This window comes from Scatophagus argus, chromosome 11, assembly GCF_020382885.2.
Source record: "Scatophagus argus isolate fScaArg1 chromosome 11, fScaArg1.pri, whole genome shotgun sequence".
In the NCBI taxonomy this organism is placed as follows: domain Eukaryota; kingdom Metazoa; phylum Chordata; class Actinopteri; family Scatophagidae; genus Scatophagus; species Scatophagus argus.
Window position 1 is genome coordinate 19,391,826 of NC_058503.1, and position 24,251 is coordinate 19,416,076.

General features: G+C 39.1%; 3 protein-coding genes across 9 annotated transcripts; 2 read left to right on the forward strand and 1 right to left on the reverse strand.

The window, feature by feature from the left end:
- The first annotated feature begins 1,292 nt into the window (after window positions 1–1,292).
- On the forward strand, window positions 1,293–4,409 carry faima (Fas apoptotic inhibitory molecule a). Of its 4 annotated transcripts, none has more exons than XM_046404840.1 (5): window positions 1,293–1,442; window positions 2,081–2,217; window positions 2,301–2,529; window positions 3,334–3,383; window positions 3,545–4,409. In XM_046404840.1, exons 2-5 carry the CDS (start codon window positions 2,104–2,106, stop codon window positions 3,692–3,694), a joined length of 543 nt encoding a protein of 180 aa, XP_046260796.1. In that variant the 5' UTR covers window positions 1,293–1,442; window positions 2,081–2,103; the 3' UTR covers window positions 3,695–4,409. The 4 variants fall into 4 exon arrangements, with proteins under 4 accessions (XP_046260796.1, XP_046260799.1, XP_046260800.1 ...); XM_046404843.1 differs by having other exon boundaries at window positions 1,309–1,442; window positions 2,078–2,217; XM_046404844.1 differs by lacking the exon at window positions 1,293–1,442 and adding an exon at window positions 1,715–1,958 and having other exon boundaries at window positions 2,078–2,217.
- A 1,639-nt stretch (window positions 4,410–6,048) lies between these two features.
- parp9 (poly(ADP-ribose) polymerase family member 9) lies at window positions 6,049–12,516 on the reverse strand. Of its 3 annotated transcripts, none has more exons than XM_046403523.1 (8): window positions 12,338–12,516; window positions 9,683–10,582; window positions 9,254–9,448; window positions 8,833–9,048; window positions 8,337–8,397; window positions 7,449–7,924; window positions 7,093–7,252; window positions 6,049–6,881 (listed from the first exon to the last, which is right to left on the reverse strand). In XM_046403523.1, exons 2-8 carry the CDS (start codon window positions 10,565–10,567, stop codon window positions 6,604–6,606), a joined length of 2,271 nt encoding a protein of 756 aa, XP_046259479.1. In that variant the 5' UTR covers window positions 10,568–10,582; window positions 12,338–12,516; the 3' UTR covers window positions 6,049–6,603. The 3 variants fall into 3 exon arrangements, with proteins under 3 accessions (XP_046259479.1, XP_046259477.1, XP_046259478.1); XM_046403521.1 differs by having other exon boundaries at window positions 12,394–12,499; XM_046403522.1 differs by lacking the exon at window positions 12,338–12,516 and adding an exon at window positions 11,642–11,780.
- On the forward strand, window positions 11,872–24,010 carry parp14rs1 (poly(ADP-ribose) polymerase family member 14-related sequence 1). 2 transcript variants are annotated; one of them, XM_046403518.1, is made up of 17 exons: window positions 11,872–12,046; window positions 12,153–12,253; window positions 12,918–12,948; window positions 14,251–14,538; window positions 15,017–15,241; window positions 15,370–17,609; window positions 17,891–18,121; window positions 18,808–19,029; window positions 19,425–19,491; window positions 19,695–19,841; window positions 20,255–20,317; window positions 20,479–20,655; window positions 20,874–21,095; window positions 21,281–21,892; window positions 22,173–22,309; window positions 22,723–22,897; window positions 23,243–24,010. In XM_046403518.1, exons 1-17 carry the CDS (start codon window positions 11,872–11,874, stop codon window positions 23,521–23,523), a joined length of 5,394 nt encoding a protein of 1,797 aa, XP_046259474.1. In that variant the 3' UTR covers window positions 23,524–24,010. The 2 variants fall into 2 exon arrangements, with proteins under 2 accessions (XP_046259474.1, XP_046259475.1); XM_046403519.1 differs by having other exon boundaries at window positions 14,254–14,538.
- Window positions 24,011–24,251: the final 241 nt, after the last annotated feature.

Here is a 24,251-nt window from a genome sequence, read left to right on the forward strand (position 1 = left end):
TAACAAATGCAATTTGTCCATTGTTCTTTAAGCCAAAAATCCGAAAAATTTTGTGCTTCTGCCAAAACATGTATAATACCTCTTTCTTTGTGGTGTTGTGCTCTGTCAAGATTGATTTTATACACACACACACACACATATATATGTATATATATATATATATATAAAACCTTACTATTATTACTTGCTACTAAAAAAATCCATTGCCACTTACTGTATGTCCTTATATAGACTAATATGAACAAGTCAATGACAAAATCAAATGAGCATTTCTTGAATCAAATAATATGTCACAGGGCAATCAAAGGATCCTCTGACCAGCCAACCAAGTTTAATTTTCAGAAATCTCCATGTTCAGTAAAAAACAAAAAAACACAACAACAAATGAGATGAAGACCTCACATAGACGACAGAAGCTGTTCTACCAGAAGATGGAGCCGTTTTCTACTAGCCGTTTTCTATTCACTCAGACCCTGAATCACTGTATGTTTCTCACAACTATAACTTATATTTTTTAATTCTTATTGGTACAGAGAGATTTATGACATCATGTGATTTGTTGCAGTATTACTGATTACTTTAACCAAATTGGAGGTCTAATTAGCCAAATTACCTGAAAATACATGTGAGGACATAGTGGGAATGTTGGACTTTCTGTATCACAATTTAATTAAAGAGTTTGGTCTAGACCTGCTCTAATTGGAAAGTGTCATGAGATAACTTTTGTTTTGAATTGATGCTATATAAATAAACTAAACTGAACTGATTTGATACAGAAGTATATCAATCAGCCTTTTTCACAGAAGACATTTCAGAGAAGCTACAGGTGTAAATGATAAAGTGAATGATGGCTGAGTTCCATTTAGCTGCTTTTTTAAAGGTTCTGTTATGGTTCAAGGTTTATGGTTTTAGAGTTTACTGTCACACTGCCCTATTGCACAAAAGGATCAATCATTGCATGGGCAGGAACATCATAAATTCAACTACAAAAAATTGCCTATTATGTGCCAGAAGCAAAATTCTTAGGGAATTGATTATGAAATTATGTTTATTAATAAATGTGTTGATTTAAAGCTTGCGTTAAAGCGACAGAATTTCACAGTTGTCTTCCTCTGACTGAAATCTCAGTGCAGTTGTTTATTGAAAATTGACAGCTTCTCATTAGGTTTTATGACTGCTTTCTTCTTCTTGCTGAAAGACACAGAAAGGCTCCACAGAAACCCCTGAAACCCCTTTTTAAAGCTTTTTTAATATGCCTTTTTCCCGAATGGGCGTGGCCAACCCTGGACGTAGGTGGATATCATGTTACCATAGCAACAGCATAGTCACAGCTCGTCTATTGACTGTTCAGTTGCTAGCTACCCGTGAATAAACTTCGCCAAAGTGGCCTGTCGATCATTTGTTCACCACTGAGCTGGAACGCACACTTCAGGACTATTAAGGTAATCACGATGTTTAATGAAGGACGATATTCCTGGGTTAATGTCTATGGTTATACTCATGTAGCTAATAAGGTAGCGTTAGCGGTCAGAGCTAATATAACAACCGGCTGTAAATGTGCTTGATGGACGCATTGATGCTTCCCTTTATTTTTCAAAATAAAACAACAAACTTTGTTTGCTTGAGAGAAAATTACAAATAAATAGCTGCTCTCTGTCAGCCTGTTTCTATTACTCTCAAAACTACTTTCTTTTAAAATTATGACAAGTCCATTTTCACGAGTCATGCTGAAGAGTTCTAACACTGCATGCTACAATTTCGAAACGGAACCCCGGATACCGGAAGTGGTAAAGCAACAAATATTGACAACTTCCCACGCTATCTTTAGCCATGATTCCCTCACGGGTTGACTGTTTTTAACGTTTTAACATTATGTGCTCTCATTACTGTTCTTAGATAGTAACGTTAACGTTTGAGTCTTTAACGGTATGTGGAGACAGGCCTAAATCTGCAGAGAAGTATGATTAGGTTTCCCTTCTTCTAACGTCACCCCAGTTTGTTAGCTAACTCATTTATATAGATGTCCTTTAACGGTAGAAATGCGGCAATCAGCCCTCTAAGTTTTATGTGTCTTCAGCAGGTTCTGAAGAAGATAATAATAAGATGTCGAATGATCTTGCTGGTGTATGGGAGGTGGCATTGAGCGATGGAGTCCACAGGATAGAGTTTGAACATGGCACGACCACTGGAAAGAGGGTCATCTACGTCGATGGAAAGGTATGGATCGTCGTGATTTTAAGTAACGTTAGCCGGAGGAAAGACTACTTAATGAATCATTTCTATTTGACATCATATTGCAGGAGATCCTGAGGCGGGACTGGATGTTCAAACTTGTGGGGAAGGAGACATTCAGTGTGGGCAAATCCGACACTAAGGCGACCATAAACATTGATGCAGTCAGTGGTTTTGCCTATGAGTACACCTTGGAGATAAACGGGAAGAGCTTGAAGAAGTACATGGAGAACAGATCAAAAGTCACCAGCACTTGGGTTCTCAACTTGGATGGCATTGACTGCAGGGTGGTCCTTGGTGAGTCTCCCCTGCTGTCCTGCTCATCTTATCGTTATGTCATTAATTACTGTAGCAAAATAATAAATTCTCTTAGTGTACAATATAAATTCTGAGCAGCACGGTGAGTTGTTTTAGAGCACCCTCCTTAAAAGTCATTAGTGTCTGAGTTTATTTTTTTATTCACATAATCAAACAGATAGATATTGGACTGATATTTAGCACAGGGTGATTTCTGTCCCTTCAGAACCAGCACTAATATCATGTTGGAGCTGAGGCTAAGCTCTTAAACAGCTTTAAGCTTTACGCCATCTTCAGCCACCTCTGTCATCTGCGCAAGTTAATCCTTCTTACAATTATGCTGCTTACAAATGATCAGACGGCCTGCCGCCTGAAGCATGTATAGCGCAAAAGAAATGTTGTACATCAGTCTGCAACAGAGCAGAATAATTGAAATAATTGACTGAACTGGCAGAAACATGTGGTTGTGATCTGCATTGCTGTGATCCAGAGAATTACCGGTAGTAAAGGGGGTAAATATTAACTGGATTTTCTATTCTATTCTTGGGCGATCTATTTGTCAAAGACAGCAAGCGAGCGATTTAAGAGAGAACACAGCAGTCAGGGCAGTGCTCGCTTTGTTGTTGTTCCAGGAAACAAAATGATCAGATAAAACATTCTCACACCAACACCTAACAGTATTACAAACAAACAGCAACTCACACCTGGCAGTACGTATACTAAGACTTGTTTAGCAACTGTGACTCACCGCATGCTTGTATTGTTTGGGTTTCCTTGAATCAGTTTCTGCTTACTTTCTTTCAGAGAAAGACACCATGGATATTTGGTGCAATGGACAAAATATTGAGACTGCTGTAAGTATGACTACAGTAATGTTGATTCTGATTTTTCCTATTTTTTTTTTTTTTCTTAGTGAAATGCCAGTTATAGTATTGATGGAAATCCAAATCAGCAGTTTTTAATGCACGCCTCCTAAAGTTCCTAAAGCACACGTTTATCTGATTTGCGCCTGCAGGGGGAGTTTGTAGACGATGGCACAGAAACACATTTCACACTCGGAGACCACAACTGCTGTGTGAAGGCTGTGAGCAGTGGTAAGAGACGAGATGGCATCATTCACACGCTGCTCGTGGATGGCACAGAGATAGCTGAATGTACAGAGTGACTGCGTGTGTGTGTTTACATGTATGTGAAAGCAGGGTTTGTATGTGTAACTCTTGGTTGTCTGTGAAGATTAGATGAATTCATCTTCATTTGAAGCTGTTAAGAGTCAGGGACCCACTGACAGGAATTTGAACTCCTATGTTTGGACAGCCCTGCTCTGGCGGGTATATTTTAGCCATACATTGGTACTGAAAAGGGTTGTCCTTTAGTTAACATAGTACGAGTTGAATGCAGGTCCTGCGGTGTGGGCAGTTTCTGAGGAGAGAGTGCAGCCATAAATTTCAGTCAGAAAAAGATTTACTGTATTGATTTACTGAGTTGTAAAATTGTGCTGTATATTCATATGAATTTTATAAATTTCGATAATATTCTGAATATTGGAGGCCAGATGTGCCATATTTATCTAACTGACATGAACATGAGCAGCTTGTGTTCCCTTAAATATGTCCTGTTACTGTTTTGTAGAAAATAAACGCTCGCTTTAGAAAATAACATGACCCAGTAAACGCAGATTCAAGCTGTTCTTCCTGCTCTTCGCGCTCGCTTTTTTGTGTTTTCACTATTCTCTAGTAGGAGGATTAAATACCAGGGTACACTATTATCATTGAATGTAGCATCATTCTGGTATGCACTGCTGAGGAGCGGTCTGTGTTGTTCTGTTGTTCTGTTCTTGTATGAGCAGTCAGTTGATATTTCAGTAAATACCTTTAAGCAGACTGCTGTAGATCCTTGTCTACAATTTAATTTCATTGCCTTTCATTCAAATGTTATACAACTGCCAGTGATATTTCAGCAGTATATACCCTATAATAACAAAGTGAAACAAGTTTGCTTAAATTTTTATTTTTATTTTTTATTTTTAATTTATTAAAAATAAAAATATAACATGTACATAATTCACACCCTGTGATCAATACTTTGAAGCCCCTTTGGCAGCAATTTCAGCCTCAAGTCTTTTTGAGTATGATCCTATAAGCTTGGCACACTTATTTTGGGGCAGTTTCTCCCACTCTTCAATGCAGAACCTCTCAAGCTCCATCAGGTTGGATGGGGAGCGTCAGTGCACAGCCCGGGCACTCTACCGTACAGGCCTGATTGATGGAGTGCTGCAGAAACTATCCTTCATGAAGGTTCTCCCCTCTCCACAGAGCAACACTGGAGCTCTGTCAGAGTGAGCTCAGTCTTCCACTTACAGATTATGGAAGTCAGTGTGCGCTTTGGGACCTTTAATGTGGCAGAAATGTTTTTGTACCCTTCCCCAGATCTGTGTCTCAACACAATTCTGTCTCAGAGGTCTACACACAATTTCTTTGACTTCATGGCTTGATTTGTGTTCTGACACGCGCTGTCATCTGTGAGGGCTTATATAGACAGGTGTGTGCCCTTCCAAATCATGTCCAATCAGCTGAATTTACCACAGGTGGACTCAACACAAGTTGCTGAAACCTCTGAAGGATGATCAGTGGAAAGTTTTCAGTGTCATGGCAAAGGGTGTGAATGCTTATGTACATGTTGCAAAAAAATCAAAAAAATCAAGCAAACTTGTTTCACTTTTTTATTATGAGGTATTTTGTGTAGAATTTTGAGAGAGAAATTTAATTTAATCCATTCTGGAACGAGACTGTAACATAACAAAATGTGGAAAAAGCGAAGCGGTGTCAATGCTTTCCGGATGCACTGTACCTTGGTGTCTCCCTGTTGTGCTGTCAAATGATCAGTTTTCTTTGTAAAGGTCAGTTGTTTTGGGACCCCAAATTTAAGATTTTTTTTCAAAGTCACTGTTACAAATGAAAGGCTGGAAATTTCACAAATGTTTGTTTACATTTTGCAAAGAGGAGCATTTGATATTTATTGTATGCTGGTACAATACAGTGTTTTTGAGCAATAAGGGGAAAATAATTAATGGTCCACCCATTTGTCAACGTCTCCATGAAAACTGAGAAATGCAGCTGAAAGCTCCTGTAAAAGCTGTGAAATGGACCTTGAGTCAAGTTTTTCTTTTCATTAACTATTTCCAAGATCAAGGATGGACTTTCATGATCAACAGAATGTGATTTGTAGCAACTGTGTCATTGTATAATTAAAAACATGTTTTTCTTATGTCCTGTATAAAAGATTTATGGTAATACATGTGTTTCATTATGTTTACTGTTACAGTACATGTTTGTAAAATGTAAAATTAGCTTTTGTTGTTCATCATTAAATGAGCTTCAAATATAAATTATTGGTAAATAAGGAAGCACAAGTAGTGAAAATCATTCAGTGTTTCATTGTTCTCTGAAGCGGTGTTGTGACTTGCAGTCGGGTGTTGAAACAAACAGCTCGGATTCTCAAAAAAAAAAAAGGAGAAAAGAATAAGATGAAGCTTTTTTTTATTTTGACATCAGCATCAGGTACAATTTGACAGCCACAATTAGGTTACAATCTTGTATTTCTATCAGCATCTTAAATGAAGGATTATATCAGTCTAAACTACATGAAATCATCACCACGAATAAGAACATGTTGCTCTAATAATGTTTGCATACGTGGTTGTCTTTTGCCACTCAACAAATGAATCATATCACTGGTAAAATTATACATTTGACACGTAGTGAACATTTGATTAATATAACGCAGATTGTAAAAAGCTTGTAGTGAAAAAATAAGAAATACAAACCTCACCTAGACTTATTCGAGCTGCAGCTATGAAATATTCAGCTTGAAGACAAACAAAACATTTGAACCTGTGCGGTGTGATTCCTCTGCAATATGTGCTGAGCTCTGTTATGTAGTTTCAATAAGTGATGCAAACAGCCATTTCTTTCTGACAGTAAATGTGCTTACTACAAATGCACTTCAGCTTGTTTTAGAAGTTTTCTCTAGCACTACTGGCTGCATTGTTACAGGAGACAGATAACAAAATACTCTTCACACATCGCGGATCTTACAGGTGATAATGTACTTGGGCAGAGCCTGATAACCACTGAATATGACGGAGATATTGGGTCCACTCACACTGTCGTACAGCACTTGTGAATCTGCCCCCACAGCAGGTGGCAGAATGAGACCTGGTTTACCAGGGCAGGACTTTCCTGTCAGCACCTCGGCCTCAACAAAGTGCAGATATTCCAAGCTTGGCTCCTTCCACACTTCCTTGGCACTTTCCACAGTGCTGGCAAAGTAGATGCCCTCTCCATATGCTGGATCTGTATGCACAGAAAAATATAATAAGAAAGAAAAATATACAAGAATAATAATTGTATGGGTTCTATGTGTCTTCGTTATGGTACCTTTTCTAACTCTGATGTTCTGTGTATGCGAGGCAATAATTCTAATCTTGAGACCATAGAAAATTACTATCACATGCAAAGAATTAGTCTGCATTATCAAATGCCATTTGTAGATCAATTATCATACCATCAGGTGGTGCGTACTCAGCATGGAATCCAATGCGGCTAACCATGTCGCAGAACTGTGCAGGTATGCGCTGAAACATTTTTTGAGATCTGGAGCAGTCTAGCTGTTTTTTCTTCAGATCAAAGAGCATCTCCAGTGTCGCATTCATCACTTTGTCCACCTAACCATGAAATATTTCACTGGTCAAGCAGTGGTTCAAAATACGACGTGCAGCAACTCGTACACAACAACAACAACAACAAAAAAAACCCCAAATTGAAACAAGTTAGCACAAACACTCCTCCCTTTGAGCTTTGCCATTACTCTTAATTGTTTCCTACAAAACATCAAGCATGTTTCAGTTATACATACTGTACCTTCACGACATACAGCCCCGTATGTTTGAAGGCAGATAGTCTGTCTTTGAACTCTGAGCTGTTATCTTGAACTTCCTTTCTCTCAGAGGACACATCCACAGCCACCATCAGGGACATGGCATGCTCTTCTTCTTTGACAAACTCCCTCTGGGTGTTGCAGAGCATGGCCTCCACCTGCAACCCAGCCACTGCAACATCTTCGTTTGATTGACCGTCTACGGCTATGCTCGCATGACCTCTCTCAAAAAACTCCACAATAGAAATGCCATTTTTCATTAGACGGGACAGCTGCAGATGTTCTTCCTCGCCAAAGTGCAGGATGAAGTTGTTGTGAATAAGAACAGTACCAGAGCATTCAAAAAGGAGGTTGTACAGCCATCGCTCAGCCTCACGTGTCGCTACGTTGGAGGGGCCGGTCAGGCAGATCTGTGGAGTTGGAGCTCTGTGGCCTTGAAAGTCATCTTGGAGCTCCAGTACTGGTGGGGAAGACATCATTAAGTCCACCATCTACCTATCAGTGCTGACATTTTAGGATTTTAGGACCACCTTTACTGTTAATAATTTTAGCCACAGGACCGGACAGACATGCACTGCCAATATGCTGATTATTTTTACATTAGCCATACTATATTATTGATCCTCTTCACTGATGTTTTGGAAGATAACAGCATGTTATCTTCACAGGCAGTGCATGTCTGCCTGTGTAGGGGGGTTACTCTGCTGGAGGTTTTCTCCTTTCTTTCCCCATTACAGAGTTTTTCCTTATCCAAATCAAATGTCTAAGGACAGAGGATGTCGTATGTTGTGCAGATTGCTTTTGCGAATTGCCTTGCTGGACAACATTACGTCACCTTTGTGTACATGAAATAATTTGAAATATTGTGTTACCGTGTCTGAAGCTGCCATCAGATGCCATTTGCTGGAGGTGTCTTATTTCTTCCTCAAAAGCCTGGAAAGAGAAGGTCATTAATCTACATATTTATCTCATGTATTTGAGACATGAAATACATGAATATACAATACATGAAATTTCCTTGAGTTATTCAGTTAGAGAGTAATGACACCTGAACTTGGGCAACGGGACAATCCCAGTTAACAGCTCTGACATGACTGTATTTCATCTTAAAGATAGAGATTGCAATGATTCTCCATTAAAACCCATTTCAGGTTTCAGATTTAATAACTGTTAGTTGCATTTACCCGACAAAGATCAGCGTGACTTTACAAAGTGTCACCTTTAAAGTCACTATTTGTATTCCTCTGTCCCCTTTTTGTTCTTTAGCACTTTGGTTTCTATGTAAGGCGTCTGAAGGAGCCTGTACATGCACATTTGTAATATGGTCATTCTATTCTAGATTATTCTGCATCGTGTGAGCTATACAACCTTAAATGTTTCACCATCAGAAGGAAATATGACAACATGAACTTCCATCTTCACTGTGGACGTCTGGGCAAAGTTGATCAATGCACTTGACATGATTTGGACAACTTCTGTTTTCTTGAACCCGAGTCCTCCAGTGCCGATGGCAGGGAAGGCGATTGATTTGTGATGACTTGAGGCAGCCATCCATAAGCATTCCCTCATTGACTTAAAAAGCCTCTGTAATGAATGAATAATGCAAATAGACAAATTAATGAGGTGCATTTAATGCTACTTCAAATATGTGTTTACTTGATCAACAAGACAAATGTAAAGTAAAAAAATAAATGAATAAATAAATGTGACATATTTAATCTAAAATTTGATTTATTAATAGTTTAGAACATTTCCGATTATAAATAAATACCCGTAACTCATACTGTACCTCCTTGTCTGTGCAGATAGTGTGATACACCTCTTTACACTGCAGGTTGTAGGATTTTGTGACGATAACAAGCCCCTTCATAACAACTTTGTCCATTTCTTGCTGTAGTCTGGGACCAGCTCTGTGCAGTATAGCTCTGGAGATCTCACCACTGTTCAAGTGTCGGTTCCATGTTGTGTTCACGATGACATCTGTCTGAGAGGATACAGAAACAAGGATGTTAAATAAAAAATGCACCAGAACGAGAACATAGCTTGTTGATATATATTAATAAAAAGGAAAAAATACCATGTAACATATGACATGAAGCACACGTTATGATACTGTCGATATATTATATATTATATTTTACGAAAATAATATATGAAAATAATAATATAATATATGAAAAAAACTATTTAGAGATGAAAAAACTTTACAGACTCTTACCTTCTGATCCTGAATCAGACCCTTCTTCAGTGTCAAATGGACATTTCCCATCTGTACAGTATGTGTTGAGGCTTTGGCATCACTTCTGCGTTTCCCTGCTGCTGCCTGACTGTATAACATGGGCGAGCCGTGGGATAATATCTGACCACAGGCCCTCTCCATTTCCTTGACTGTAGGCTCGTCATTGTTAACAAGCATGACCTCTTTAGGATGATATCCTGAGTAGTTTTCATAGTAGAATTTCACGCTTTTGACTATGATGTCTGCACATTGTGGCAGAGGGTAGTTGAACAGGCCAGAGCTTATAGCAGGAATGGCAACACTCTGCAGACGGTTTTCCTTTACTATTTCAAGGATGTTCCTGATCACTCTGTTCAGGTGCCGCTCAGCAGAGGAAACTTCAGAATGGTGGGGATGTTTTGACAGTTGTGGGCCAACAGCATGAATTATCTTTTTGCATGGTAGTGATCCAGGATCCATGATTGCTGCATCTCCTGTATTCAAGGTCCCAAACATTTTGATAAAGTCATCGCTATCTTTTTGGATTTGTGGACCACCAGCTTTGGACAGAGACAGAGCAAGGCCACCATAATGCTGAAGATGGTCATTAGCAGCATTCACAACAGCATCCACCGGGAAACTGGTGAGATCAGCCTTCCACACAGATACTTTAACGCCTGCAGCAAGCGTATACTCAGACCTTTTCTCTGGGACAACAGTTGGCCTTTTCTGCTGTGCAATGCTCAGGTCTGCTTCAAAATCCACACCATCGATGATGGCTACACATCCAAACTTGCTTTGAAGGACATCGCTCAGAGCAGGTCCACATTGTCTCACAATGCTGACTGAATGCCCATGAAGTGGAATATCCAATTTACTAGACATGGTTCCTAAACAGAACTGTAGAAAAACAATGTGTGAGAAAATTGTACAATGACACCAGTGTATTTGACACTCAGTGTTATTGCATTACAAACATCAGGCATACACCTTTACATGCTCAATTGATAGATACTTTGAGAAATATGACTATGGGTTACAAAAGAACTGAGGTTATTTTATTGAGAGTCAATAAAAAATAAACGCAGAAAAAAGCTGTAACTTGCATTTGACTGTCTAGGAATCACATTTCTTCTGAGACAGGTATAATGAACTGTTCCATGGATGTAAACATTAATTTTATCCAAATTAATTTAATACTTCTAATACTAATAGTTCTGAAATATCCTACTATGCACTGGAAAATAAGCCACCAAGAACTTTACTAGTCTGTAGGGGATTCGCAATATACTTGTCTCCATACCAAGACGTAAGTGCTGTTCCCTTTTCACTCCAGTAGAGGGAGACAGAGAAGCGTATCTCACTCACATACACAAAAAAAGAACTACGTACGGAAGTGTTTGGTATACAACGTAAAAGGCTGTATGGTTGTCCTGCTTGGAAGTTACTGTTCAGTGAAGTTATTAAGATTCCCCTTTTCTGCAAAATGTGCAAAGCTACACGGGAATCTAAAACTGTATTAAAATCAGCTATAATAACAACTGCAGCCTTGTTCCGTATGTGCATTAGCTCGTATATTGCCATTTTTAAGTGCTCATATACTTAATTTTAATAGTTTTCTTCTGCACACGGGACAACTCAAAGCCTGTTTATGTTTGGTAAAAAGGTGCACATATGGATGACTATGTATGATACTGTGTGTGTGTCATTTTTACCATTTACAAGTTTCTTTCGTTTTTGTCAAATGATGTGATCATTAATGGCTTACGTTTTTTTTCTGAAATATCAGCGCGTGCAACCTCGCGCACAGACGTTCACGAGACGTCAAAACAAGCTATTTTATGACCAGCTTTTATAAGCCAAACATGTATTTCGACGCTTATAGTCAGTTTAGCAAAGCACACTTTCAAATTAAAGGACACGATTACGAGTATTGTGCTGAGAGATGAATGTACTCACCAACCACTCAGGGAAAGTACGGAGGAAAAACAGAAAGCGAAAAGGTTGGAAGTCTTCAAACTGCGCCTCTGGATGAATATTAGCCAAGTTTTATGCGAGTTTAATTGGACGTTTGTTGCACACCTCTGCCCTTGTCATCTATGTATCTGCGTCAACACTCCGCCGTGTGATTTACAAAGAAACAAAAGTGAAACCAAACAACGCAGGGCAGAGACTGCGGGACGGCAGCGATGGCGGGCACACACTCGTATGCCCTGCTCGTCGAGCTCGAAGAAAACAGCGTGGCGAAGTTAAAAAACAAGTTAGTTAAATACTTTCAAAGTAAAAAAGCTAACGGTGGTGACTGTGAAGTTGACTATGAAAACGGCAGCAGGACAGCGGTGCTCCGCTTCCGCAGAGAGGAGGGTAAGTATGGCCCAACAGATCAGACCGTATGCGCTGATTTGTCATTAAAACAACAGTTTCAGTCAGTTGACGTCTTTGCTGAAGATGATGCTTTGTTTTGTCACAGACCAACAAAATGTTTTGGCGAAAAAGACGCATCAGATTAGTTTGGAAAAAGGCGTGTTGAGGATGACAGTTCGCTTACCAACAGAGGAGAAAACAACGCAAGTAAGTGCACAAAATGTAACAGGAAGAAGCACCATCAGCTGTAGTGTGCTTTGTGCCCAAATTGACACCTTTTTGAGACCTCACCTCAGTAAGTTTCTGTTGTTTCAGTTATGGGAGGCCACACACAATGAGAGACGTACCATCTCTTCTGTCAGTCATCCTATAAATTATAAATGATATTGCAGCGATTTTCATTTATCCCTCGGTTGATGAGAGTCGCTGGAAGACTTTCTCAGACTCAAACGGGGCTGTAGTTCTTATAAGAATAGACAGAATATGTGAGACAAGCTGTTAAAGACAGGAAGAACTGGCCCTGTACAGCTTCTGTCCAATGGGTAGTCACATGGGTAACCAGAAGGAAGGCTGAGAAAGAAAGCTAAGGCACTGCTGCATGTTCTTTTCGGTATTGGGTGTTGTTTTGTTTGTTTGTTTGTTTTTTTAAATACATATATATCATAAAGGTTTAAACCAAAAGTACAAAACACTTGGAAAGCATTGTCGTAAAGTTATTTACCTGACACAACGGCTGTTCATTTGCCTGATTGGTTCCCTTTTCAGACAAGCTAAAACGCAGGGCACTGTGCCATGTGAAACTGATTACGTGAGATACCAAAGTGATACTTGCACAGGTTATTAAAATACATATTTTTGCCATTCTATACAGGAAGCTCAGCCTGGTCAATGCAGCGAGAAATGTAAGTATTCATTAAAACAAATACTCGTTTCACTCTTTAGCTGTGAAGTGTGTATTGTCACACACACACACATATGACTTATGTATACACCTTATATACTTTAGTCATCTTAATAAATGCTGTATATCTGGATATAACAAGCACCATCCGGTCAGTTTTCGGTGAAAATTGTAACAAAAAAGTGTTCTGATGTAGATGAGTGTCAGATCAATAAGCATGTTTTTATGTGTCCAAAGGTGATATCATAACTTTGTATGTTGCTCCTAAACCAGGAAGCACTATATTTACTAAAATCTTGTTAAGATAATCTCTTATGTTTTTGCTTAGCCGTGTAAGTGTGATAAATTTCTTTAATGTGCAAAATTTGTATTGTGTATTTTGGTTTGTCATTGTGGCCACATGGCTTTGCACTTGTTGAGGCCTCAGAATTTCACATAAATACATTACATAAGCATAAATTAGTTTCATTTTTGGATTGACTACATACTTCTCCACTTGTCTCACTTTCTCTTTGTCTCTCTTTTAAGTCAGTTTGGGTAGTTTTTTTTATGCCATATAAACATCAGTAAAAAATTAATTAGCGCAGCCCAGCGGTGTCGGATTTGTTTTAAGTCACTGAGATGATCTAAAATGGCTGCCAGGTCACACCACTCCCTTTTCCCAGGGGGCACTGACAGGGTGCACATACTAGTAGGACTCCTAGTAGTAAACAGATGAGAGCAACGCATCCAGGTACTGCAAATTCCAAAATCTTTGCCAGTTTAATTGCATAAAATAAGAACAACAATCTCCCTCTTGCCAGTGAGGCAAAGAATTATGTCATTGCCAGTCAGTGATGAGGTTTTGGCATGGTGCCACTTAGTTTTCACTTTGACTCTGGTACTTTTACAGCATTTGTATTCCCCCAAAAGGGGTGTGGTCATTCTCAGTACAGGAATTAGGAACTGATGTATGCCAGCTCTCATGTACAGGCTACAAAAGCACCCAAAGAAATGCTGATGACTTTGCAGATTTGTTTAGGACAAGTTAGGGAACATCTTTTCAGTTAATAATGCACAGACAGTAACTATGTAGTATTATAAAAATTGAAAAGCAAAATTAGATGATCCGACTGCATATTAAGGTATGTGGTAAATTCATACTCTTCATACTTATTACTGTACATTGTCCCAAGACAGAAGTTCAAGTTCAGAAGTTTTTTTTCTTAGGTGAGAAACACTTGGAGTAAACATTTTATTCATGTTTGGCTGTTCTTAGTGTTAAATTATCTGACTCAATTACTTATCCCTCATGTCTCATTAGCAGCAGATGTTGCTTTGAACACCAAACCATCCAGCGCTGATGAGGACACACCTGCAGTCGAAGTTCAGATGGAGGGGGAAGGTGGACTCGATGAAACAGCAGACGAAGAGCTCTGCTCCACTTCGGCTGTTTTAGGAAATGTTCCAGAGACATTAAGCCTGGAGTTTTTGAATATGCTGGTGGAGAATGTTTTAAAGGATCCTGACTCTCCATCTGCCTCTCATGACTTCACTTTGGAAGTCATTCATGGTACCTCTTCTGCTGTGGTGACTTTCCAGAGTGGAAAAGGTACTTATTTAGTATGTTTTTGTGTGTTAATAGTTAAAGAGATGGACCGATATGTTTTGCAGTGCCCATACTGACACAGATTATTAGTAATCAAGGACAGAGATAACCAATCTTTACAAGCAATACACATTTACTGCAAGAATTAAAACTGCAGTGTCATAATTTAGAATAACCATCATGGAATATAACTAAGTACAATTTCCTCAAGTATATATGTAGAATTCTTAGGTACTTGTGTCTGAGTATTTCCATTTTCTGCTACTTTGCTTCCCCTCCATTATATTTTTCTAGCAAAATATTGTAGTTTTTATTCCTCTACATTTATAAGTAGAGGATTTACACTAGATACTTAGAACTTCACTAGTTACATCAGATTATTCAATGTTGATAGGCTACAACTTGTGACTTGTAAGTGATTGGATAATTAGCAGAAAGTGAGATTGTTTAAGTGCCTTAATTAGCTATCACTGCCTTACAGAAGCCACGGATTTTGTGACAAGATGCCCCCAAAACAGGATGTTCACAAAGAAGGGACTATCAGTTCAGCTTCTTGAGGTCACAGAGCAAGTTGTAGTTGAAGACCTACAAAACATTAGTGAAGATCTCCTCTGCCTGCATTTTGAGAATGCATGTGGGGATGTGGAAGATGTTGTGCTTAATGAAGTTGAACATTCTGCCATCATCACCTTTAAAGACCACAAAGGTAGTGCAGTTCAAGTACATATTTAATGTTTCTTAGTGAATATACATAAATATCAAAGATTACCACCTTTAACTGAATTCTAGACAATATGACAACGTAATGTTTGATTGTAATTTCTCTCCCCATAGCTGTTCAGAAAGTCATGAAGAAGAAGCAAACCATTAAAGGGGAAGAGATCAAAGTCTATCCTTTTTACAGATCTTTGGGAACAGCCCTCTATGGCAAAGACAAGCCTTCACTAAAACTCCCTGCAGCCATCTCTGAACACATTGACAATGCTGTTTGGAGATATTTAAAGGACAATCAATCAGCAGTAGAGAACATACATAGTGACTTAAAAAAACACTTCTGCTCTGTGAATCTCAACCAATCCACTGTGTGCTTGTACCCTGTACCGTCACTACTCCAGCAAAAAGACGCCAAAGCCATCATCAAGGACTGGAAGGATACTGTTAAGTCTGCTTTTGCACAAGCTCTGTCAAAGTTCAGATCCCTGAAGCTTCAGCCAGAGTCAGACGTGTGGGAAGAGTCTGAGGAGAAGATCAGACAGATGCTACTGAATGAGGATGTGGTTGTAGTGCCTGATAAAGCCAGTGGTGTCTTATCAGTCGCTGGCCTTGTGGCTGATGTCAACAGAATGGAGCCACATCTCTGTGACGCTGTAAACAAAATTGTCAAAAGGTTGCAGAGGGAGAAATCAACCACAAGTCAAGAGGTGAAAGTGTCACCACAGATTTTTCACATCCTGTGTCAAGATGGTCTTCAGGACAAGTTGCTACGCGTGTACCCAGAGCTCAAAATGTCATTCAGGAAAGATAGTTCAGATTTGATATTAATTGGTTTACCAGATGAGATTATGGCAGCAACCAGAGTTATATATGATCAGATGTTTGCATTAAAACGGCAGAATTTAGAAATAGATATGTTTGTGCTTGAATTGTTGAATGATGAACAACCCGAGGAGCTTACAAAAGCTCTGCTCACATCTAATGGAATAAATGCAGCATTGGAGATCAATGCACAGAAGCTGCAGCTCCTTGCTGTTTCTGACAGAGATTTGGATATTGCTCAAGATCATCTGGGAAAGATACTAATATCTCAGTATAACAATGTTGAAGATATTAATGTCCTGGAGAAACCAGAGTGGAAGCAGCTGGTCAGTCAGTTAGAGAAAGCCAGCAATAAACCATGCAGTGGAATTAGAATTCACACTACTGGTCAACAAGTTGTGGTGTCTGGCCACAAGGATGGTGTTGTAAAGGTTAGCCATGAACTTCATGACTTTTTAACAGAGAATGCTCAGGTGGAAGAAACTGTTGTAGTCAAGAACAATACCATAGTCAGGTATATTGAAAAGCTTGACTCATCTTGGTTGGAGCAAGTGAGTGGCAAAGTGGCGGTGTCTTACAGAAAAGAGGCCATCTGTCTAAGTGGTTCTAGAGTTGATGTCACAAAGTGCAAGACTTTGGTTGAAAACATGGTCTCTTCTGTGTTCTTTGAAAGTTTCAAATTCTTCAAACCTGGAATGAAGAAGTTCTTCAAGGATCAAGAATCTATGTATGTCAACTTAGTTGATATGAAAACTGGCTGCCTGGTCCAGCTTGTTGATGAGACTAGTGGTGGACCGGGTGATTTGGCCCACACTCAAGTACCAAAACCTGTATACCAGCTTCAGACATCTGATGGAGTGGAGATAGCTATTTGCAAGGCAGATATGTGTAGCTACCCGGTGCATGCAGTTGTCAATTCTTCTAATCAGAACTTGAAACTTGATGGAGGTCTTTCAAGAGCACTTCTTAATGCTGCTGGCCCTCAGTTACAGGATGAATGTGACAGATTAATTAACTCGAATGGACAGGTCAAGCCTGGAGACTGTGTCGTAACTGGTGCCGGGGGGCAGCTTTGCTGCAAGACAATCATTCATGCAGTGGGACCCAACTTTGATTCAGCTAAATCCAAGAAGTCTCTGGCACTGTTGAAAAAAGTAGTTAAAGGAAGCCTAGACCTTGCTGAATCACATGGATGTGTCTCTGTGGCTCTGCCCACAATTGGCAGAAGCCTAGGCTTCCCTCTCAATTTATGTGCTGCCACCATCATCGGTGCAGTGAAGGAACACTGTGATGAAAAATATGATGACAACAGCCTGAAGAGGATCCATTTTGTGGACATTGACGACAGTGCTATTAAGGCTATGGAGGCAGCTGTCAGAAAGGATTATGGAAATCATGGTGTTAGTCATTCTCAACAAACTCTTCCTGTATCTCCACCTGTGAGCCATGCTGGACCTGATCCAAACTGCTTGGGGCAAGTGCAGACCAAACAGGGCTTGGGCATCACTCTCATGAAAGGAAATATCCAGGATGCCACGGTAAATTGGATTTTTTCCTTTTGTTCACTAGCTGTAAACCATTAGTTTAAGGGTGAAACATTCATAGGATCTCATACAGAATATAGACCACAGCAGTATGTAGCATTAATGATTGACCCTGTCTTCTAGCTCTTGAGTATCCCCATAATTGAATGTGGTCATATAGCGCTTGACTGATTATTTTCTCATTGATTGTTACAGCATTGATTCTTTAATGTTTCATGACTTAAAAAAGAGATGTAAAATCAACAACTGCTAATATTCTGTTATCACATTCCTAGACGGAGGTGATTGTGAATACTGTGTTTGAAGATCTTGCACTGAAAAGAGGGGCAGTTTCAAATGCCATCTTTCATGCCGCTGGATCCAAACTTCAGGAGCTGGTAAATGCGCAAAATGCAAGTGGAAGCCTCGGTGAGGTCATTGTTACTGAGGGCTGCAAGCTGAAGTGTGCACTAGTTTTTCATGCAGTCACACCTCATTGGGACAATGGACAAGGCACAGCTGAAAAGGTAATGTCATGTATGCTATGTGCTGAATTACAGGTATATTGACTCTATTTGAGGTCACAAGTCATCGCTTAGTTACAGGGGCTGGAACTAAATGGATGCAACACTGGAGTAATCTAATCCCAACTCTTAATAGTTATTTTTTTATAACCATTTAGTCTATAAAATGTGAAAAAAAATGTGAAAAAAGCCTGAAGTGACATTGTCAAATTGATTTTTATGTCCAACCAGCAGTCCAAAATCCAAATACTGTTCCTTTGCTATAAAAAAATGACAAAGAAATGCAGCAAATGCTTACATTTAAGAATCTGGAAACAGCTAATGTTTGACACATTTGCATTAAAATTGATTACATTGATTGAAGTATCGGAATATTTAGCAAATAATTTTCTTTCACTCAACTAATTGGGCAGCTTTTGAGGCAGCTAATTGGGTAGTTTATATCCATTCATTTTTTGTTGCATAAAAACTCCTCACTGCTAGATAACAGTTTTGCAATCGATCTTCAGCCTCAAGTGACACAGGAAGAAGGAAGCACATATCGCTAATCTAGTCACAAAGAACAAATGTCTATGAAACAATAACAAGTATTACAAGTAACCCTTATATGTGACACATATTGTATCGCAAGATCCTTGCCAATACACAGCCCCACTAGCTATCAAGAACGTTTATGTTTTGCCTTCCAGACCTTGAGTGGGATTTTCAAGGATTGCTTGAGAAAGGCAGAGGACAGTGGTCAGACCTCCATATCCTTCCCTGCCATTGGTACTGGAAACCTGGGTTTCCCAAAAGATCTTGTAGCCTCATCGATGCTGGATGAAATTTTAGCATTTAGCAAAAAGAAACAACCCAAGCACCTGAAGAAGGTTGTGATCATACTTTACTCAGGGGACACACAGACTATCCAGGTAAGAAGAGAAAACAAGCTTTGTAATGCTTTCATTCTCTGTGTTCAAAACTTAAAATTAGAATCTTTTAGATTTTAGGCCTGATTCATTTGGTGATCAGAAATCCAAAAGAAGAACTGATGTATCTGTTCAGCAAAGGAGTTGGCCACCTTGCTTGAGTAGAAAACTACTTCAGTTTTTGTAGAAATTAAAACAACTCGATTGGCTCTTGCCTGGCGGGCATTTGTATTGTGCCACAGGATATAATTTTACTGACAAATCAGCAGTATCAACAAGTAATAAATCAGTTGTACAGCACTGTTCACAAAGTGGCAGTCATTTAAGTCTGGGTTTCTTCTGCTTTTCCATGACATTTGTGAATTTTTTGGTGCCAGTATCTCTGATTGCGTCCCCAGGTTTTTAGTGATGAATTCACGAAGAAGTTCCCAAATACCTCAGTTGTTCAAGCGCCCACATGCTCAGGTAAGCAGTATTATTGGGATATTTTAACATGAAAACGTTTACCTATTTAAATTACTTAAATGGAGTGATTTAAGTCAATTAATGATGATCAAGTTAACATTCAATAATTATGAACGTTAACTGTTTGTGATTTTAACATTACTACTTTTAATTTATGGGTTTTTCAGCTGTTGTTAATTCCTTGTTTGTGTTTGCTATCTAAGGTCCCTTCACTAAAGTTGTGTCAACCTCGGGGATGCATGAGACCAAAATGGGAAGTGTGGCAGTACAGGTGGTGACAGGAGACATAACCACGGAGACCACTGATGTCATTGTCAACTCTTCCAATGAAAATTTCACTCTTAAGTCAGGTAATTTATAGGTTTTCTTACTCTACCCTTGACTGCTTTTTTGCACTTCTGGTTAGATGCTAAGCTGCATTTCATTGTCTCTTTCATTTGTACACTGTACGGTGACAATAAAGTTAAACCTGATGAGAAAGATGGATTTAATCTAGAAAAGAACTAGGATCTTGCAGTGAAGCAAAAGTAATTTTAGTTTGAGATTCTTTTAGATTTAATGTAAATATTTAAATGTAGTGGATAGTTTTAAATGTGTGATTACTTTTGAAGTACTATTCACAACAAGGCAACATATTTGACAAATGAGTATTTAAAATCAATACTAACACAAATATTAGGCCACACAGTAATCATGTCTTTCAATTTAGATTTATTTATCCCACATTGTTTTATTCTTTTTATTCTATCTTTGTTTCCTCTAGGAGTATCAAAGGCTATTCTGGATGCAGCTGGTCAGCTTGTTGAAGACGAATGTCAGAAACTTGGTAAGGGGGAATTTGCACCCAGAGCTGACAAAAAAACACAGTATAACAGATTTCTTGCTTGGCCATCACAGTTATTAAGCCTGTTCTGTAATCATGACCCAAGATTGTTTCAGAAAACATCAGGTTTCAGAGGCATTCAAATATACTGTCTACACCTTCAGGTTCCCAGCCCAATTCAGGCATGGTAATGACCCAGCCAGGCAACCTGAAGTGTAAGAAGATCCTACACGTAATTGGACAGACGGACCCAGTCAAAATCAACAAGGTTGTGAAAGACGTACTTCAAATGTGTGTGAAAGACTCATACACTTCTGTCTCGTTTCCTGCCATTGGTACAGGTGAGATTCATCAGTTGGATGTGGTGTGTATCACTTCTGCTCAAAGCCATCTGAGTTGCTGGGTTTGTGTATACAAATAAACCTCCGAAATTCCAGTTATTACCAGTTTATGATTTTGCAATCAGTTTGCAATTTAGGTTTATATTCAAAAGTTTTTTTGAGGCTGCGGCACACTTTGATTATCGCAAGAGTTTGTCATATGTGCTGTACAATTTTAGGTCAAGGCAGTGTACAGGCAAGGCAGGTGGCAGATGCCATGTTGGACGCAGTGATTGACGTGTTGACTCAGAACACTACCATTACCATGAAGACAGTCCGGATAGTTATTTTCCAGCAACCAATGTTGAAAGATTTCTACAGCAGCATGCAACAAAGAGAAGCCAGTGACCCTAAGGATACGACTGGGTCCTGGTTTGGAACAATCGGCTCCAAAATTAAATGTAAGTACAGTAAAGAGAATAAATTTTTTTGTTCATATTTCTTAATCTGAAGAGCTTTGTTAGATCTCAAGGATACGCACAATGAATCTGAATGTAAACATAATTTTTCTTTGTTTACAGAAGAACTCCTAATGGCACCTTTAAATGGTAAATTCTAATGCAGATCTTGTTACTTGTTCTTTCAGCGTTCTTTACTGGAAGTGCTGACAAGCCCCCGATAGATGGGGATTTTGTCATTGAGGCCCTGAAAGTGGAACCCGCTTGCTTCCACGTCTGTGGCGACTCACAGGCTAAAGTAGACTCAGCCAAGCAGTGGATCAGTGACCTGATATCCAAAGAGCACAGCAGCAACAGCATTTCAGATGACATCATCCTCAGACTCTCTGGTGCAGACCGTCAGCGCGTTGTTGACATCCAGAAGACCATGAACGTGAGCATAAGAACTGAGAGCAAGAAGGGCCAAGCCTCTTTCACCATCGAGGGGCTCAGCAAGGATGTGCTTCGGGCCAGCAATGAGATCCACATGATGCTGGGAAAAGTGAGAGATGAGGAGGACCTGAAGAAGAAAGTGGAGGTGGCGGGCACAATGGCAGAGTGGCAGTACCAGCAGCAGGGGTCTCAGTTTCAGAGTTTTAATCCAATGACCAACTACGAGCTTGAGCAAGCATTGGGAAATAATCTAAAAACTGTAAAAGTCACCATCCAGGGTCAAGACTACACAGTTCAAATGCCAAATGGACCTGCTGCTGATAGCAAAGGACACACCCTGGAGATAAAGCGCATTGACAAATTAAAAGGTATCGTAATATTTGTGTCCTTCGATAAATGGAAACATGTTATTTGTTGTAATCCTGCTTCTCCTGCCTAACATTCACAGCAGTGCATGATAAAACCACATTTGAGTCAGTTAAAATTAATTTAATTACTATCAGGTTTTAGCATGTTTTTTTTTTTCTGGATCACTTTCGTAGCACTGTATATATTGTTATTTGTTCATCACGGATTTCTTGTATACCAGAGTTCCAAAAACTTTTGGCAATAAATTGCTGATGCCAAAATTGTTTGTTATTCCACCAGAGGAAGACATTCCTGGAAACTGGGTGACCATGCCAGCCAACACCTCGTGTCAGGCCGTCACCATCAATGCTGGGACAGCCGAGTATACTGAAGTCGAGAATCTGTTCAAGGCCACATGCAAACAAAACATTATTAAGGTAGATAACATTTAACATGCACTGTATGCATGAATAATGTTTGAGCCATCACATCTCCATCATCACGTGTTCATCATTGGGTGACATCAATGAATCCCTCACATATACAAGACCTATAAACAGTATTCACCCCTACATCATATACTTTTAATTAACTGACATTACTTTGTAGAAATCTGTTTTCACTATGACATTAAAAAGCTTTTTTGTAATTTTTTTTTTTTGCAAATTATATTGACTATCATTCCATTTATAAAAGCATTGAAAGGGGAAAACATCCAAGGGGGTGAGTACGTTCCATGGGCGCTGTACATTTTATAATTTAATAAAAAATCCATTATATGGAAAAGCCATTCACATCACAGACGCAGAGCAGAATGCAGAATAACATACTTTTTCTTTTTCCCTTTTAGATTGAGAGGATTCAGAATCCTATATTGTTTAAGAGCCTACAGATCAAGAAGCGTGACATGGAGCAGAGAAACGGTCATCAGAACAACGAGAAGCGTCTCTTCCATGGCACCTGCCATAACACCGTGGCCTACATCAACGAACACGGCTTCAACAGGAGTTACGCAGGAAAGAACGGTGAGAAGTTTCTGTTGAAAGTATGAACACTGACAGTTGTCGTTCAGTCAGTTCTACATATGTGCTCTTAAAAAAACAAAACAAATACTATAAGGACTTATAGCAAGCATCTCACTGATTATCTAACTCATTAACTTCTGTTGCACTACATGTATATATATATATATTTTTTTTTTCTCTTGTAAATATTTTATTCTTCCTTTTATTATTATTATTGGTATTTTGTATTTTGTATGGTGCACAGGACAGAGAAAAATCCGGAGTCAAATTCCTTGTATGGTCACACATACTTGGCAAATAAAGCTGATTCTGATTCTGATTCTGATTCTGTTATTCTGTTTTCAGCTACTTGTTATGGCAATGGCACATACTTTGCCATCAATGCTAGTTACTCGGCCCAGAACACCTACTCCAGTCCCAATCAGAATGGGGAGAAGTGCATGTACCTCTGTCGGGTGTTAACGGGGGATTACACCCAAGGAAAACAAAATATGGTGGTGCCACCATTCAAGACCAACTCCATTCAGAAGTACGACAGTGTCGTGGACAACTTGACCGCTCCCAGCATGTTTGTAATTTTCCATGACAGCCAGGCTTATCCTGAATATTTGATTACATTCAAGTGACCTGGCTGTGTACTGAGACAACAAATTAAATGTCTTACATTTGACTCTTCCTATGTAACAAACACATTTTTGCTAATTATCCGCTGATTACTGGGTTTGTTTTTGCATCTGCTGAATATTTGTAGTTTAAACATTTGATGACTGCAGTTAACAATCTTTTGTTGCTATCAAGCAACTAATAATGCTCACAGGGGGTCATTTATGGAAGACCTAAGTATTCAGACCCCATATAGTGCCTTGAAAACATCTTTGTGAACCTATCGTATAATAATCTGAAAAATAAATCAAGGAAAGGAAAGAAAATGGTCTGTGTAATTGCACTGAACACAGTGTTCATGACAACCGGAAGGCTGATGGAAAGTACTTGCTGTTCCAGGAAATCATGTGACAGTCAGGATAACACTCACTTTTGGTTTTGATAGTAAAACTGAAACATCCACTGTTCCTTCACAGTAATCCTGCACAAATAAAATTTCTTCCAGGTGCACTAATGTGTTGACTATTTTCTTTACATTTCATTTAAACTTACTGTCTATGTGAGTGTCCATCTTCTGTCTGTTAGAGGAGTACACATAGTAAAGCGAGTGGTTTCCAGATCTTAATTCACAAGCCAAACAAAAGTCAATTTTTAAAGCAATTCACTTTACCAAATACACATTCCCTGACAAACATTCAGTTTACCTCTCAGTTATTTATTCCAAACGGAGAATGAAGGTTCTGGTGTTTTG

Excerpts from the sequence above, each read along its gene's own strand:
- parp14rs1 (XM_046403518.1), top strand. The coding sequence starts at position 11,872 with ATGGCGGGCACACACTCGTATGCCCTGCTCGTCGAGCTCGAAGAAAAC. Across the intron at positions 18,122-18,807 it reads GACAAGGCACAGCTGAAAAG|ACCTTGAGTGGGATTTTCAA; the intron begins GTAATGTCATGT and ends TTTGCCTTCCAG. Across the intron at positions 20,318-20,478 it reads AGACGAATGTCAGAAACTTG|GTTCCCAGCCCAATTCAGGC; the intron begins GTAAGGGGGAAT and ends CTACACCTTCAG.
- faima (XM_046404840.1), top strand. The coding sequence starts at position 2,104 with ATGTCGAATGATCTTGCTGGTGTATGGGAGGTGGCATTGAGCGATGGA. Across the intron at positions 2,218-2,300 it reads TCATCTACGTCGATGGAAAG|GAGATCCTGAGGCGGGACTG; the intron begins GTATGGATCGTC and ends ATCATATTGCAG. Across the intron at positions 2,530-3,333 it reads TGACTGCAGGGTGGTCCTTG|AGAAAGACACCATGGATATT; the intron begins GTGAGTCTCCCC and ends ACTTTCTTTCAG.
- parp9 (XM_046403521.1), bottom strand. Across the intron at positions 9,449-9,682 it reads GTCTGATTCAGGATCAGAAG|ACAGATGTCATCGTGAACAC; the intron begins GTAAGAGTCTGT and ends GTATCCTCTCAG. Across the intron at positions 6,882-7,092 it reads TGAGTACGCACCACCTGATG|ATCCAGCATATGGAGAGGGC; the intron begins GTATGATAATTG and ends CTGTGCATACAG.